The sequence below is a fragment of the Lissotriton helveticus genome, chromosome 10 (assembly GCF_964261635.1).
Source record: "Lissotriton helveticus chromosome 10, aLisHel1.1, whole genome shotgun sequence".
Lineage (NCBI taxonomy): Eukaryota > Metazoa > Chordata > Amphibia > Caudata > Salamandridae > Lissotriton > Lissotriton helveticus.
Genome location: NC_136071.1, coordinates 151,035,853 through 151,053,048, shown reverse-complemented (window position 1 = coordinate 151,053,048; position 17,196 = coordinate 151,035,853). Strand labels below are relative to the sequence as shown.

Here is a 17,196-nt window from a genome sequence, read left to right as displayed (position 1 = left end):
CACGTGGGCTCTGGGGCATCTGCGACGTCCAGGAGCGGGTCACGATCTGTCCCACGAAGGCTCTCGCCGTCGGCGCTGTCGGCTTCAAGATTGGAGCAAACACTTGGCAAAAGCAATCCACGCGGAACTGGGAGATTGCTTCTCACTCGGACCAGGAGGGTCAGAGTGGGTACTCCTTTTCAGGGGAGTGGGTGCAAATCTGGAGCAACCAGAATCACAAGTTGTATTTCGGTTTTCGTCGGCACAGGGGCCACAAGCCGGCTGGCAAGTGACCGGGCCAACGCGTTGAGCCAAAAGAAGCAGAAGGGCCCCACGCAGCACTCGTCGAGTGTGGAGGGCTGAACTTCGGTGCAAGAGTGGCTCAGGGTTGGGGCTTCTCAAACCCCGGTGTACAGCTTCGAGGGTCACTCGTGGGCTGCACGGTCAGCGTCTCGTGGTCTTTCCAAGATGGCGTGCCCCACGCTTCCGGTCACCTCCACGGGTCTCCGCTCTGCAGGGACTGTGGATCGGGCTGTTAAAAGGCAGGCAAGCTTGATCTCGTCGATCTCTGTCGCTCGAGTTCCGGCGGGAACTGCAACAAAGCAGACGTCGAGGTGCTGGATGGTGCCTGTTTGCACAGGGTGGTCACTCCTTGACCACAAGGGAGATTCTTCAGTCTTCTACGTTGAGTAGGATGTCGAAGGGTCCAGAGTTTCGTTTCTTATGTTTCATCAGGATAATCTGAAGTGCATTGGCACTGCTCCCACTCTTATTCGAATCTGGGGGGCTGGATTACCTGCTAGGTCCCCGCCTATGGGTGGGACCCAGGAAGGGGGTGGATACACCCCTTTCCTTTGATCCAGGCCGCGCTGGGACTGGGGCTGGTGTGCCCCAGAACCGGTTTGACCGGATTATGCAAGGGGCAGCCTTGTGCTCCCCATGCAGTGTCTGGTTTCTTTCAAACCTCCCTGCTACAATCCACTATCTCCTGTATGGGGGGGGGGGGGGGGGGGGGGGCGTGACACCTCCCTGCGGCAGGAAACCCTTTGTCCAGGCCCCCTTGGCTGAGTTTCGGTCAGCTTCAGGGGGTCAGACTTGTGTCTGCGGCAGAAGCATCCATTTTGTGGATCTGAGGCCCTTTTAGAAATTAACCGCATTTCAGTAAAGTAACATGTCTTTTCCCTCTAGAGGGGTGGAATGCTATCCCCGTCGCCAGAACTGGCGAGGGGATAGTATTCCAAATCATATGACACATTACACGACATGTTTTGATAAAGCCAAACCAAAGTTGCTATATAACCGCGAGGATTATAATGCACTTAATAGTATATGGTATGGCATTATCCTGAAACAGCTTAGGGATTGGTTCCCGACGGCTGCAGATAGGCTCAGCTCATGCTAGAGCTCCATCTGACATTAAACCACGCACTCTGCCTCCAGAATTGATAAGGCCTTCCATAGGAGTGACTCACAGGTTTATATGTGTCAGATATAGGTTTAGATATAGGTATACTATATCTAAGCAAGAGGTGATTACACCATCTTGCCCCAGCTGAATGTTCAGCCAGTTGTGTCAATTTAAGAACCAGCCAGGGGTGGCAAAAGATATGCTGCAGCCCCTGGTAGGCCTTGGTGGCACCTATGCCCTGAGCACCTATAGTGCATGGTACAGGGGCTGACAAGGAGTCCATTTCCAATTGTGGTATGTACCTATAGCACATGTATTAATAATTTAGAGAGAGAACAGCAGGCTGGGGGGTCTGATTAGCAGGCCAGCAGCCTCAGTAGTCGAAAACCAGTGAAGCAAAAAGCAAAAATTTGGGGTGACCATAGGATAGCAGACCCTACTCTCCTACAGTGACGCCCTGGTGTTCCAGCCACATCCAGAGGCGCAGAGCCTCCTGACATAGGGTCCACTACCCCACCTTGCCCTGTTTGTTACAATACCACATGGCGGTGGTGTGGTCCGTGAACACCTGCACTACACTTCCCTGGACAGAGGGAAGGAATGCCTTAAGTGCAAGCCGGATTGCCCGAAGCTCCAAAAGGTTGATATGGAGCCGGGACTCTGCCGGAGACCAGATGCCTTTGAGCTCCGCCTCTCCCATGTGCCCCCACCCCCATCCCAGGAGGGACACATACATCAGTCACCACTGTGTGCTCCAGTTGGGGAAAGGAGAGGGATCTGCCATTGACCCAATCGTGATTCGTGAGCCACCACTGCAATTGTCGTGCAGTGCCCTCCGAGATCAGGACGTGGTTGGACAGGTTGCCCTGATGCTGTGTCCACTGGAACTTCAGGTCTCACTGCAGAGCCCGCATCCGCCACCTGGCCTGATGCACCAGTAGGATGCAGGAAGCAATCAGCCCCAGGAGCCTCAGCGTCAACCTGAACGAAACTCGGGATAAAGGCCGAAAGATCGGAATCAGAGCCTGAATATCCCAAACCCGCTGCTCGGGAGGATAAACCGGAAAGTGCGCAAAGTCCAGAACCGCTCCGATGAAGGGGAGCTTCGGAGAGGGACTCAGGTGCCACTTCGACACACTGATGGAGAACCCCAGCAAATGCAGGAGGTCGGCCATAATCTGGAGGTGGTTGACGACTGCCTGGGGCGAGCCCGCCTTCAACAACCAGTCGTTGAGATAGGGGAAGACTGGAACCCCTGAACTGCGCAGATGAGCTGCGACCACCGCCATCCCTTTCGTGAACACCCGAGGGGCACTGGTAAGGCCGAAGGGGAGCACGGCAAACAAACTGCTCCTGGCCTACTGTGAACCGCAGGTAGCGCCGGTGGGCCGGCAGGACGGGGATGTGGAAATATGCATCCTGCAAGTCCAAGGCTACCATGGAGTCTCCAGGGTCTAGGGCAGCTAGGACCTGAGCTAAAGTCAACATCTTGAACTTCTCCTTCTGGAGGAAGCCGTTGACGCTTCGGAGGTCCAAGACAGAGCAAAGGCCTCCTTTGCCCTTCTTGGGTACCAGAAAGTAGTGAGAGTAGCAACCTATTTCTGGCCCAGGAACGTGCTCGATGGCTCCCTTGGCCAAGAGGGCCATAACTTCCTCCTGCAGCAGTTGCAAGTGATCCCCCGACATGCGGTGGTACTGCGGTGGCATGGCTGGAGGGGTCGCCTCTAAGGGGAGGGAGTAGCCCCTTCGGATGATTTGCAGCACCCACCTGTCCTACGTGATGGAGCGCCAGTGGAGGAGGTGATGGCAGACCCTGACGTCGAATGGGCCTGAAGGCTCGGACTAAGAAGGCTTTGAGGCAGATGCTGCGGGAGCGGATGTGGACTGTCCTTGCTGTTGTCCCGCGGCACCGCCACGGCAGTTACGTCTGCGGCCGCGTTGGGGCTGGTTGTGCCGCCTGTGGCTGGCAGGACGTGAGGGGACGCCCCTTCCTTGGCCATGAAAGGGGCGAAAGGCAGAAGTTTGCCGGCGCTGGCCCGACAAGCCCAAGGACTAGGCTGTGGCCCTGAGTCCTTGAAACGCTAAAGCGCACTGTCTGCCTTGTCGCCAAAGAGGCAACGCCCATAGAAGGGCATGTCCATGAGCGTGGCCTCGACATCGCCCGAGAAACTGGCGGTCCTCAGCCAGGCGTGGTGGCGAACCGCCACCGTCGTGGAAATCGCCCTTTGCAGTCCGTGGTATCCAGTCCACACCTGATGGAATAACACGCCACATCCCACCCCTCCGCAAGGGCTTGGGCGAGCCGGGCCCGGCCCTCCTCCGGGCACTGGGGCAGCATGTCTGCAACAGTGTCGCACTAAGAGTGGGTATAACGGCCCAAAAGGCAAGCGGTGTTGATAGACCGCAACCCCAAACTCAATGAGGAGAACAGTGTCTTCCCAAACTGATCAAACCTTTTGGATTCCTATCCGGGGGAGCGGTCAGGAATGCGGTCTGGGACGTAGATGCCTGGATCACCAGGCTCTCGGGGGTGGGGTGCACGGACAGAAAGAAAGGGTCGCCGGGCGGTGGCGTCGGGCCACGTTCCGATCCACAGGGGGCACTTTGGAGGGCTTGGACCAGGTGCCCATCAGATCGTCCGTGAGGGCCTCATTGAACGGCAGCAGAGACTCCGAGGAGCTTACTGGCGGCTGAAGCACCTCAGTGAGGAGATTAGTCCTCACTGCCGCAGTAGGGAGCTCAAGAGCCAAGGCCTTGGCTGCCCTATGCAACACCACACCATACGTAGCACCCTCCTCCGTAGCCACGTGTCCAAACCACTGGCCTCCCCAAGCTCATCTGCCCAGTCCTGACTCAAATGGCACTGCCTCAGACACGGATTCCACGGGGGGCGGCGTCGGGACCGAAGTCGACGACTGAAGCACCCGACGGCGCCGGAGCCACTGGCCTGCCAAGGCCCTCAGTCGGGTCTGCGGGCCCGAAGGCGCGCCTGCAGGCCTCAGCGGAGGGAAGTGAGTCCTCATGGCAATGAGGAAATCACAAATCTCCTCCGGCATCGCTCGCAGGCCAGGGACCGGAGGGTATGGGCCTGGAGGCGGCGCCTGCGGCTCCAGCGGAGCCGCGTGGGCGGTGTAGCCCGAACCCTCAGCCGCTTCGCGGGAGCGGCGAGGGGAGTCCGAAGAGCGATGTCGTCTCCAACTTTTTCTTTGAGTGCCTCGACTTACCGGAGGATTTGGAGCCCGACGAGTGATGGTGATGACTCGATGACTGTGGCTGCGCGACCGGTCCCTCGACTTCCTCCTCGACCGGGACCACGAGCGGCGCGGAGCCGACTCCCGGATCTCGAGTAGCTTGCAGGACCTTTCCCGCCTAGCTTTCGAGGTCAAGGCCCGGCAGTCGGGGCACGACTTATCGTCGTGGACGGACCAGAGGCAGTGGAGACACCAATGGTTGGGGTCAGTCACAGACATCAGGCGGTGACAGGCGTCGCACGGCTTGAAGCCAGGCATCCCTACGGCACCAGGAGTCGAAGTCGACTCGAAAGAAGATCCAAAATAGAGCAGAAAAGTTAGTCAAACAAGCATTGGAAATGCAATGGGTCTCGCATTAAGAAAGTTTGAGCTATTGGTCTTATAAATTACATTTTTTTTTTATTTATGTATTTGTTAAAATAGCTAAATTAATAGCTCTGTCATTTACAATGCCAATAGTTATAACTTTCGCAAATGTGACACCTATAGCATTTGTAATGCAACATGTTTTTTATTTACGTGACTTAGATGTATTAATATTACAAATAACAATGGCTTTTATTTTTTTTGTTAAATTGTTAAATACTGTATTTAATTTGTAATGGCAATAGCTTAAACTTTTGTAAATAACTTTTGTGAAGATTATATTCAGTGTTTTTTATTGTGACGAAAATCCAAGAACAGAAGTGAAATATTAACATCTTTTTTGTGATTTGTAATAAGGCTTGAAAGCTTGAAAACAGCTTGAAACAGTGTCGCCTGTCGTGAACTGAGGGCTATAACTCACTGTGTAATGCACTATGTAAAGGCGACCACAAAATACAGAAACTGTGAATTGAACTTTACAGGTTTGAAATTTAAATGATTCCTTTCTGAGGCCGTACATAAATAATTCATATGTGGGAAAGAAGGGTGGTGGTTGGTGTGGTGTGCATGTATAATAGAGATTGTTTGGAATGAATACCGGGAACGCAGCAATTAATTTGAACCGGTGGTTTCCAGGGCTCAGTACGGGCACTTTATTCTCAGTGTCGGCGCTAATGACAGTTCACACATGGTGGCGCTGTCTGTTTAATTATAAGATGAGGGGGGAGGAGCCTAGCTCGCGACCGAGATGGCCGCGCTTTAGCTCGGCTCCGTTCGCCCGCCTGTGTTTTTCACATTTATCCTGCATTTATCCTGCCCCGGGAAGCCCTCCTTGCTGTGTAGTACTACTACGACGCACTGCAGGCACTTACCGCTTGTTCCGGTTGTTCTGGCTGCTGTGGGTCCGGTGCGGTGCCCCCGACCATTCCCGGGACTCGAGAGCGGACTGGCCTGGTTCTTCGTCCCGGCTCCTGGGCCGGATGCAGCCTGCGGGCTTGCCCTTCGGGGCGCACTTGAGGTGATCAGAGGACCGCTGTTCGTGTGAACCGGAGGTTCCTGGCTGAGAGACTCCTGTGTGGCGGCGGCCTTGGATGGTGACGCTGCCCTTCATTATTGGGGTTCCTCGTGTGTTCAGCTTCCTCCCCCTTTGTTCTCCGGTCCGGCCATTTTGTTCTTTGCCGCCCGGACTCGGAGATCGGGACTGGCGGCATTGGGGCGCCGGCGAATCCCCTTCTTCTGGTGGCCCCCCTTCCTGTCCGGGGTGTTCTTCTGCCTGTCGGCGGGACTTCATCTGCTTTACTGCCGCCCCGGCGGAGGTTGTTGGCCGCGCGGCCTGTTCGGGCTCTCAAGATGGCGACCAACCCCATTTGTTTGGGCCGGGCCCGGACGAGCACTGGGGGCCCGCCGCAAGGCCCGGGTGTCGGATACTGTGAAGGTTTTCCTGCACTTAAGGGGATCTTCAACATCCTGCTATCCTGGCGGCTCTCGGTGGCCGCGCCACTCCTGGCTCCGGAGACGGTTCCTCACTGCGGGCCTCCCGGGCCCCCACGACCGGATGAGGCATTGATATCGCGGGGTGTGGCTGGTACTCTCCTGGCGGACTCGGTCCCGGCTGCCGCCCCGGAGGTGCGTAACCTGATGGCGCCTTCTCCTCCTGTGCCGCCTCCTCTGCTCTTGGCCCGGGAGCTGGATTTTGTTTTGCCGGACTTTCATGATTCTCCTGGTCCCTCTCAATCACCACCGCCCGATGACGTCTCCTGTGCCGGCCCGGATGGGTCGGTTTTTATGGATATATCCTTGGAACTGTGCCTGCATCGTTTGCTACAATCTGTGATTTTCCTGGATCTTCCGTGCTATTCTTCCTGTGATTTTTTTGGACTGCCGTTGGACTCTCCTGCTGCCTGCCTTCTGTTCTTTCTGGCAGGGTCCTCGTTGGATCGGACCCTTATTGCTTTGGATAAAAAGGGTCAGGGCTGATGAAAACTAACTCTTATATGCGGTAGCTCCTGAACGGCTTGGATGATCTCTGTGTCCTGATATGGTTCTGTGTACCTGGTTAGTGCTCCTGGACTTTGGCCTGATACTCTTTGGCTTCCCGAGGACTTGGACCTTTAACCCGGGCGGGTGGATGGGTGCGTTTACTCCTGTCTTTGGCCCTCCCCCGTGTGTATGTTTGTATGTCTTTACTTCCTTCTTTCCTTCCCTTCCTTCCCCCCCCCCCTTTTTTTTTTTTGTCTTTTAATTCCAACTTTTCTTGCTCCACTATATTTCGGGTTCTACTTAGGGCGACAGGCACGCTGCGGGGGGGGTAGGCCGTAGCCTTCTGCAGGGGTGCAGGGTGGGCTTAAGGGTGGGTGGGGGGGGTCTGTTTGTGTCGGGGGGTCTTTTTCCCCCCTTATTTTCCCCTTTTTTGTTCTATGGCTCTTGTGTATTCACTTTTTCGGGACTCTGTCACCTCGTATCTCCCCCGGGGGTTTTCTGTCCTTCTTCCGGTGTGTGGCTGATTGTGGTTCGCTGCCTATTCTGGTATCGTGTTTCTGTTACATCGCATGCCGGTTTTATTGTCCTGTTTTTCCCCCTGGGGGTGCATGATCTGGCGGGTGTTCCTTTTGTTGTCTTTTTCTCCCTCTTTCCCTTCCTCCTTTATGGAGGTTCCCTTTTTCCGTTGGGGTGCGTATTGCGTAGTCTTTGTGATGGGGCTTTTTGACCACGTCTTCTTGTTCGGGTAGGGGCGGAGGTGAGTGAGCTCGATTGACTGTTGCCACTGTCGATATTTGATGGTCTGATTCTGTTTCTGTCCTTTGCTAGATTTGATTATATGGTTTCATTTTCTTACGTTGTGTCTATAAAAATGGCGGCTTGCCGCGGTCCCTCCCTTGTACTCTCATATACGGCCCGTTATTTCTTTGGTCCCCTCCCCGTGCTAGAAAATTAACCTTTATTATCCTGCTCTTGCTGAACGCTCGATGGTTTTTATTGCTTCACCAGTGCTCCTGATGTTATATCCTGTGCAGAACTTCTTTTTGTACGCTGGTTATTTGACCATTCTGTTCTGGCCAGCCCGTGTGGTTGTAGGCCAGTATTTGTGAGCTTTCGTTGTTCAATAAAGGTTTTTAAAAAAAAAAAACAAAAAAAAAAAATTATAAGATGAGAGCAACAACAGTATTTAATAATTCAAAATACATTGAAAATGGCAATTGAGACTATTCCATGCCATTCGTATTGGGAGTCCTGGAATAGTTTGAATTGTTACACTTGTAACATTGCAATGTGTTGTAGTTGTACTGGTACTTTTATTGGCAGTGCAGGCTGCAGTGGCATCCAAAGAAGGGCCCTGACACTTACTTTTTTTTCAAATATAAATTACGCACTAGTTTCAATAACAATATAGAATTATGCAGAAACGGAGGCATCTGTGTAAATTTAAGATGATACAGGGGAAGCAGCGAGGAGAGTGCTCTGATTGTGGAAAACAAGCAGCAAGGAGAGAGAGAGAGAGAGAGAGAAAGAGAGGGAGTGGGGGAGAGAGAAAGAGAGAGTGGGAAAGAAAGAAAGAGAGAGAGTGGGAGAGAGAGAGAGTGGGAGAAAGAGAGAGTGTGAGAGAGAGCCAGTGGGAGAGTGGGAAAGAGAAAAAGAGAGAGAGTGGGAGAGAGAGAGAGAGAAAGACAGAGTGGGAGAAAGAGAGTGAGAGAAAGAAAGAGAGTTTGGGAGACAGGGAGAGAAAGAGGGAGAGAGAGAGAAAGAGAGAGAGTGGGAGAAAGAGAGTGGGAGAAAGAGAGAGAGAGTGAGAGAATGTGAGACAGTGGGAGGGAGAAAGAGAGAGAGAGTGGGAGAAAGAGAAAGACAGAGAGTGGGAGAAAGAGGGAGAGTGGGTCAGAGAGAAAGAAAGAGAGGTTGGAAGGGAGAGAAAATGAGAGAGAGAGAAAGAGAGAGGGTGGGTGGGAGAGATCGAGGAAGAGAGTGAGAGAGCGAGAAAGAGAGAGTGGGAGAAAGAGAGAGAGTGAGAGAGAGAGAAAGAGAGAGGGTGGGAGGGAGAGAGCGAGGAAGAGAGAGAGAAAGAGAGAGAGGGAGAGAGAGGAAGAGTGAGAGAGATAGAGAAAGAGAGAGAAAGAATGAAAGTAAAATAGAAAGGAGAGAGGAGAGACGCAATGAGGGACAGAGAGAGACAAAGGGACAACGAATTTGCGTGAGATAGAGGTAGAAGAGAGAGAGACATAGTGAGAGATAGAATAGAGAGTACAGAGGAAGATGTTGTTGCTTCTTTGCGCCTGTCTATCACAAAGCATGGGGCCAGATCAGGCCTCAGGAATGGAGTGGCAGTTTTTGCAGTCTGGATGAAATAGCTACGCCTGCACCCTTTGATCGCTGGTGCACGGGAGTATCAGATCTGAGCTGAGACTTTACTCTGGAATATATTTGTTCATTTTGTCCCGGTTTTTAGATCCCGATCTTTACATTCAGATATAATTACAGCAATATTTCATGCACTTTGTCTCCGCACTTCAAGGATAGCAGTGGTGATTTGATGCATCTGATATTTGATGGCACTTTTTATTCAGATGGTTCCAGGAGACGACGTTGGTATTATGTGTGATTTCTTCTAATTTTGAACAGGGGTCGCATCGCACTAATCCCGGTCTCAGAGATGAGGAGAACCTCAGGTATCTGACCGGTGACAAGATCATTCATGAGTGAACTATCGGTTCTGAGACATAGAACAGAAGGAGAGCCAAGATAGTGCTGTTGGTCAGAGTGCACGGGTGCATTTGAACGGCGCTATGCGCAGGGCATGGCCGTGCCTGTGAAAGATGACAAACAGGTGACAAGATCATTCATGAGTGAACTATCGGTTCTGAGACATAGAACAGAAGGAGAGCCAAGATAGCGCTGTTGGTCAGAGTGCACGGGTGCATTTGAACGGCGCTATGCGCAGGGCATGGCCGTGCCTGTGAAAGATGACAAACAGGTGACAAGATCATTCATGAGTGAACTATCGGTTCTGAGACATAGAACAGAAGGAGAGCCAAGATAGCGCTGTTGGTCAGAGTGCACGGGTGCATTTGAACGGCGCTATGCGCTGGGCATGGCCGTGCCTGTGAAAGATGACAAACAAGCAGATCATAGATGGAATCGAAGCTGTACCGAGGTGGGGGCTAAAGGAAACCAAAAGAAGTGAACAGTTGCAAAGGGACAACAAATACAGTCAGATGAAGGGCAGGGCGACAAACAAGAATGGAAACAAGACGGAGGGCATTGCTGTGGGGAGGGGGGGAGGAGAAATGCACACGGCGGGCAGGGGAGGGGGCGGAGCGGCATGAGGGTGTGAAGCAGCCGGGGCCTTTGAAGTGAAGCTAAGCTTCACTTCAAAGGTGTGGGAGGAGTGTGGCTTTGGGAACAGATGGCGATTTGATGATGTGCACTCGCATTTTAGGTCAATGCGCTTGCGCATTGACCTAAAAGCGCACGGGCACAGCACCAAATCGCCACAGTTAGTTAAACTTTGTTTAAAGCCCTATAGTCACGCTTCTCTCAATGCGCATTGATAGGTCACGAGACCTAAAAATGACTAAGAGTACTGCTCTTCCCGGATCTGCGCTAGCTGGCGCGAAAAAGAGAACTGACGTCAGCGCGCGAGGGCGGCGTCTAAGTACTCCGACGACGTCATTCCGGCGATCACGTCGCCGCCGACGGACGCGGAGCCGCAGACGACGCCTACCGGCGCGCAAGGGTACTGCTGACAAAAACTTTCTGGATTCAGCCCGACGCCTGGGGATATTCGAAGGTAAGGAATCTAACACTTACCTGTTTCTTTCAGTTAGTCGGTCGTGCTCCAGACAGTACAGTCCAGACAATAGAGACAAATGGCGTGGGGGTCGGCCACAGACATCGTACGGCGGCAGGCCGTGCAGGATTTAAATCCAGGCATCCCTACCCGGCACTAGGAGTCAAGACTCAAAGAACTAGAGACAAAAGTCTCAAAAAAATTTGTCTAAAAATGACTAGGGTATGTGCTCTAGCCGGATCTGTGCTTGCTTGCGCGGAAAAAGAAAAAACTGAAGTCAGCGCGCACTGGTGGCACCTAAGTAGTCTCCGTGACGCCATCTCGGCGCTTACGAGGCCAGCGTACAATGCCAGCGACTGACGCGGAGCCGCATGCCACCTACCGACACGCAGGGGTACTGCGGACGAAAAACTTTCTGGAGCCAGCTTGACGCCTGGGGATATTCTTAGGTAAGGACTTTCTCACTAACGTGTCTCTTTCAGATACTCATTTCACAGTTTATATTTTCAGAGTTTTTGTACAGTGCCATAGGCAAATAGGTTTACAAAGAAGACATTGGAGGAACAAACCATTAGAAGAGAAGCCACATACTCGCTAAAAAATTCTTTAAGGTGAATAACTGAAAATACAGGATAGACACTAGTGACTACACAACAATATTAATTGTTATATTTTCTTTATGTGTCCTGGTTTTACCCAATCGGGATAGCAGGGTGAATCCTGGAGCATGGTGTCAAAGCCTTAGAGCTCCAAGGTACTGGAGATGGTGTGATGAACCCAGAGCGTCAAGGTCAGGTCTCAAGAGGACACAGACAGTGATTGCAATATTTCCTTACTGAGATGCTTGGTTATGCCCCCCAAAAGACATCTCCATGTATTTATATCATTATTATAATTATCAAGTGACACTGAATCTTACAGTGGCAACAGAAAAAGTCAGAGGGCAATGCAGACGAAAGACTTAAAATTGACAAAGAGGAGACTGGCCCCAAGAAAAAAACGCATTGCACCATAGAGGAGGATTGAAATGCCTTCCCACTTAATTAGCGACAATAATTATTTTGAAAAATCAAAGCTTTTCTCTATTCTGAGACGTTTCTACAGGCAGAGAGTTGTGGTCATATACTAAACCTGACAATATGCCACGAGAAAAAAAAAATCAGTTCAATTTATAGGAAAAACCTACTGCATAACAAGACATTCACACATGCTTTCTTGTTTTCTCACTAAATTCGTTGTTACTTTTTGCGTTAAAATGCAGCATTTGCCACTTTTTTCAACATTTTCTGGGGGTGAGGCAAATCACCCAGAATACCCTAGGTCGGTAGGCCGTGCTCGCTTCCCATTCCCAACTTTTACGCCCCACCACTTTGAAATGTCAGCAGACGCAACTGGCTGTATACCAAGTTGCTGCCCTCCAACCTCACCTCCCTTCTTTTCATGCCTGTATTTCTAAAAGGTACAGTTGCCACATATCCCCAAATATCTCAATTGCAGTACAGGAAAGCTTACCTCCTCGCAGTGACATTCGCTCTTCTCTCTGCTCCTGGAACAGACCCTGTGCCCTTTCCTTGTATTTACGGAACTCATCCAGCATATTTCTCCTCTTGTCTACCAATTCCTATTAAAAGGGAAAAAATATATTTATTAGGAAACAACTTTTGGAACATTCACTGTAAAAAAAATTATCTATGTAGCAAGCTGAATACATGGGTATCTTCATTAAATTCATAAACATAATTCTATGTCAGGACCCGGAGGCGAGGATTAGGCTGTGCTCTCTTCACTTTGTTTTTCTCCAGGAGCCATTTTCAAGAAATCATTTAAGCCATATTACTACATTTCCCAATGAACAACTGGGAAAAAACCCAGAAACAGTCCATCCAATCATAGCGCTGCCATCTGTGTAATTGTTCCTGAAGCCCTTCTATCTCCTTTCTCCGCTGCTCCAGCAGCAATTCAGATAAGTGCAGCCTCCTCATATTTTATTGTTCCGGTTTATTGCCTTGTGTGCGGCGGCTTGAACGCCGAAAACTGAAGTGGTCATTGGTTTTGCCTCAATCGTGGGTACGATCTCGCTCCTACGCGGTTGTTTTGCAATCTCTGCCGGCTTGCATGCTCATGTTTTCTGACCGCCAGAGGACCCATACACTCTGCTTTCACGCGCTGCACGTCCTTGACACCCCCCACGCAGCAGGAACACGTCAATTTCACTGTCGGCTTCCAGTGAAGCGCTCCGGCATGAACATGGTGGAAGGTCTTGTCAATTACCGCTCGCATCAACAAAAGAAGGGTTTTTCTTTTTTGTCAGGGCAGAGTTGGTCATGAGGGCTATTAATAATTAGCTATGCGAGCCATTGCCTGAAGAAAGCAATACCCTGCTGGGTAAGGCTAGCCTCACCCTTTTGGGACCCCCCAGGGGGTTTTTCAATCCCCATAAATCACTGAGGTGCACGTCTCAAATTCTCTACCTCCCCTTTAGGAGACTAATTAAAGGGCTCAGACATTGCCCAATAATGGAACCTGCCACATTGCAATACCCCATTATCAAGTTCGAGGATACTGAGGACTATGTGGAAGAGGAGGAGGTTACCTACCTCCCAATTGATGAGCACTTTTGCGAAGTGATGGACGCTTCCATCTTCAAGGCTGATTCACAGGTGGTAGCTTCCCCCTGGAGATGATGATCATGGCTCTCCAGGCGCAATGCCAAAAAACAACCTTAGGTAAAGGGAAGATATTACAGGGCCACCGCTCCCACTCCCAATCTCCAGGGCAGCCTGCTAACCCTGCTTCCAGCCAGTACCAGATCCTCAACAACTGAAAGGTCGACCGTGGGGTCCATTAAGACGCTTTCTCACGCCTCAACAAAGGCGCTCAAGGACTCCCAGCCCTTGCTAGACTCTCAGACTCCTGGTCCCTCAGGGAAATCCCAATCCACACCTCCCCAATCTGATCATGGGGATGACTCGCCCAATACATCGGACGGGGATTATTCTAGACCTTGGCACCCAACTACCAGCCCTTTAGCTGAAGCTGTCCCACCCACAGACACGGTACAACCCTTGGAGGGGGACTTGCTGGACCCCGATGATTTGCTACACGTACGTTCGGCGGAGTGGAGCCCTGCACCAAAGGTAGCAGCCTACATGGCAAGCCGCCTGAGGAAACCGCTCGATAAGGAGGTGAGGGGCAGCATTAAGGCAGAATGCCCTATGCCATCTTTGAAGGGAAAGGTGGCCGCCACTCCAGAATTAGATGCCAAGATGGCCAACTTCCTCGCCAAATTTGTTCGTGACCCCAAGAAGGGCATGGATAGGTCATGGCGCTCATGCCAGGATAAGCTCCTGGGCGTGGCAGGCCCCATTGCTAAAATCATGGATATGGCAGAGCTTGCAAAGGCCTCTGGATCCCTCATTTCTCCTGAAGCTTTAGCCGGCTGGGCTCAGAGGGCCTTTATCTTCCTGGGAAACGTGAACTGCGTGATTTCTACCGAACAGCGCAGATCGCTGTTGTAGGAGAGTGGGGTCTGCAATCCCATGGCCACCCCAGATTTTTGCTTTTTGCTTCACTGGTTTACGACTTTCCCTGGCTGTGGGCCTGCTAATCAGACCCACAGCCTAGCTGTTCTCTCTCTAAAATTACAACCATGTACCCTAGGTGCATTTACCAATTGGTACTGGGCCACCTTATCAGTCCCTGTACAGTATACCTTAGGTATCCAGGGCATAGGTGTACCCAGGGCCTACCAGGGGCTGAAGCATGCATTATGCCACCCCTGGCTGGCCATCTAAACAGACAACTGGTTGCACGACAGCTGGGGCAAGGTGGTGTAATCACCCTTTGCTTTAGATATAGTTCCCTATATCTAAACCTAAAATGGACACATATATTCCTATCAGTCACTCCTATGGAAGGCCTTATCAATCCTGAGGGCAGAGTGCTTGGAATTATGTGAGATGGTGCTCTGGCATGAGCTGAGCCCGTTTGCAGCTTGCGGAACCAAGTCCTAATAGCTGTTCCATGATAATGCTATACCATATACTCTTAAGTGCATTATAATCCTCGCGGTTAAATGCTAACTCTGGTATAACATTATCAAAACATGTCGAGTAAGGTGTCATACGAATTGGAATACTACCCCCTCGCCAATTCTGGCGACGGGGGTAGCATTCCACCCTTCTAGAGGGACACGACATGTATGTAACTGTGAACCCCGGTTAAAGTTAACTCGAGCCTCAGCATCACAAGATGGATGCTGCCACCACAGACACAAGTCTGACCTCCTGCTGCTGGGAGTCCTTCCAGCGAGGGAGGCTCAGACAAAGGGTTTCCTGCCTTGGGAGGTGCTAGCACCACCCCAGACAGGATTTTGTGTATTAGGTAGGCCAAGGCTGAAAGGAATGAGACATGCCTGGGGCACACAAGGTGCCCTGTGCATACACCGGTTCCAACCAGTTGCTGGGTCACTCCAGCCCCAGCGGGAAACCGGACAAAGGATAGGGGGTGTAACCACCCCCCTTCCTGGTCCCACCCAGGGGAGGGACCTAGTCGTAGTGCAGCCCCCTTGAGCAGAATAAAGGTAGGAGCTGGTCCCATTCCCAGTTAGATTAATCTTGACAACTTCCACGAAGAAACTCTTGACCTTCGACCTCCTGAACATCAGAAGACTGAAGAATCTCCCCTATGGTCAGGGAGTGACCATCCTGCTTCGCAGGCACCATCAAGCTCCTGTGCGGTTTGCTGCAAGTCCTTCCTTCCTGGAACCCGACGACCCAGCTCAACGAGATCCGGACCTCCAGACCCCTCTGACCTCTATCCACATCCACAGCACAGCTGGGATCCGTGGGTGCGACGAGTAACGTGGACACGGCCATGTAGGAAGGTAGATCCCTGACTATGGTTGCCCCCAACTTTATGCCTGGTGTTTTGCTGGTTTTCTGACTTAGTTGACCTGGGGCCCTGCTATTCAGGACCCCAGGCCCACTGCTCTCTCTGTTAAAATGGATTCCATGTACCCTAGGTACATATCTGATTGGATACTGAGTCACCTTATTAGTCCCTGTACAGTATACCTTAGGTATCCAGGGCATAGGTGTACCCAGGGCCTACCAGGGGCTGAAGCATGTATTATGCCACCCCTGGCTGGCCATCCAACACTGACACAACTGGCTGCTTGACAGCTGGGAGCAAGGTGGTGTAATCACCCCTTGCTTTAGATATAGTATACCTATATCTAAACCTAGAATGGGCACACAGATCTCCTATCAGTCACTCCTATGGCAGGCCTTAACAATCCTGGAGGCAGAGTGCTTGGAATCGTGTGAGATAGTGCTCTGGCATGAGCTGGGCCTGTCTGCGGCCTTCGGGATCTATCCCTTAGCCGTTTCCATGATAGCGTCAGACCATATACTCTTAAGTGCCTTATAATCCTCGCGGTTATGGTAACTTTGGTCTGACATTATCTAAACATGTCGTGTAAGGTGTCATACGCTTTGGAATACTACCCCCTCGCCAGTTCTGGCGACGGGGGTAGCATTCCACCCCTCTAGAGGGAGAAGACATGTTGGTAGCCTGTAACCCCGGTTAAAGTTGAACATAGCCTCAGCTCCACAAAATGGATGCTGCCACCGAGACACAAGTCTGCCCTCCTGCTGCTGGGAGTCCTTCCAGCGCGGGAGGCTTGGACAAAGGGTTTCCTGTCAGGGGCGGTGCTAGCACCATCCCAGACAGGGTTATGTGTATCCCAGGTAGGCAGGGCGTGAGAGGAAGGTGACAGCAAGTGGCACCCCGGTGCTCACTGTGCATAGGCCGGCTCAAACCAGTTCCCGGGGCACACCAGCCCCTGAGCTGGGGAGAGACCGGACAAAGGAGAGGGGTGTAACCACCCCCCTCCTGATCCCACCCATGGGCAGGACCTAGTCGCGTGCCAGCCCCCTTTTTGAGAATAAAGGTAGGAGCAGGCCCCCTTCCCAAATTAGATCATCTTTGAATCCTGAAACTACTTTCTACGAAAGGAACTCAAGACTTCTTCTCAAGATATCTCCTTTGTGACTAAGGAGTAGTCACCCTGCAGCAGCAGGCACCACCTAAGTATCTTGCGGTTTGCTGAAACGTCCTTCCTCCGGAACCAGACTGCCCAGCTCGACGAGACCCGGACTCCCTGCCCTCTCTGACCTCAACCTGCCTCTACAGCACAGCTGAGACCCGTAGGTGCGACGAGACCAGAGGACCCGGCGATCATCAGAACCAGCACGACACTGAACCAGCACGACCACCGAGGGACCCTCGAGTGGGTGCACTGGGGTAAGAGAAGCCCCAACCCCAAGCAGCACGAGCACCGAAGCCCAGCCCCCCACAGCATCCTCCAGATCTGCTTGGGGCCCTTTTGCCTCTGCGTTGCTTGCCAC

The 17,196-nt window shown here is 51.9% G+C and overlaps 1 protein-coding gene across 1 annotated transcript in view; it reads right to left on the bottom strand.

Annotated features, from left to right (window-relative positions):
- EIF3B (eukaryotic translation initiation factor 3 subunit B) overlaps positions 1-17,196 on the bottom strand; it is a 404,806-nt gene that overhangs the window by 55,907 nt on the left and 331,703 nt on the right. The window contains exon 17 of the mRNA XM_078664978.1: positions 12,299-12,407. Within this exon, the coding sequence (XP_078521104.1) occupies positions 12,299-12,407 (109 nt within the window). The remainder of the gene's footprint in view (positions 1-12,298; positions 12,408-17,196) is intronic.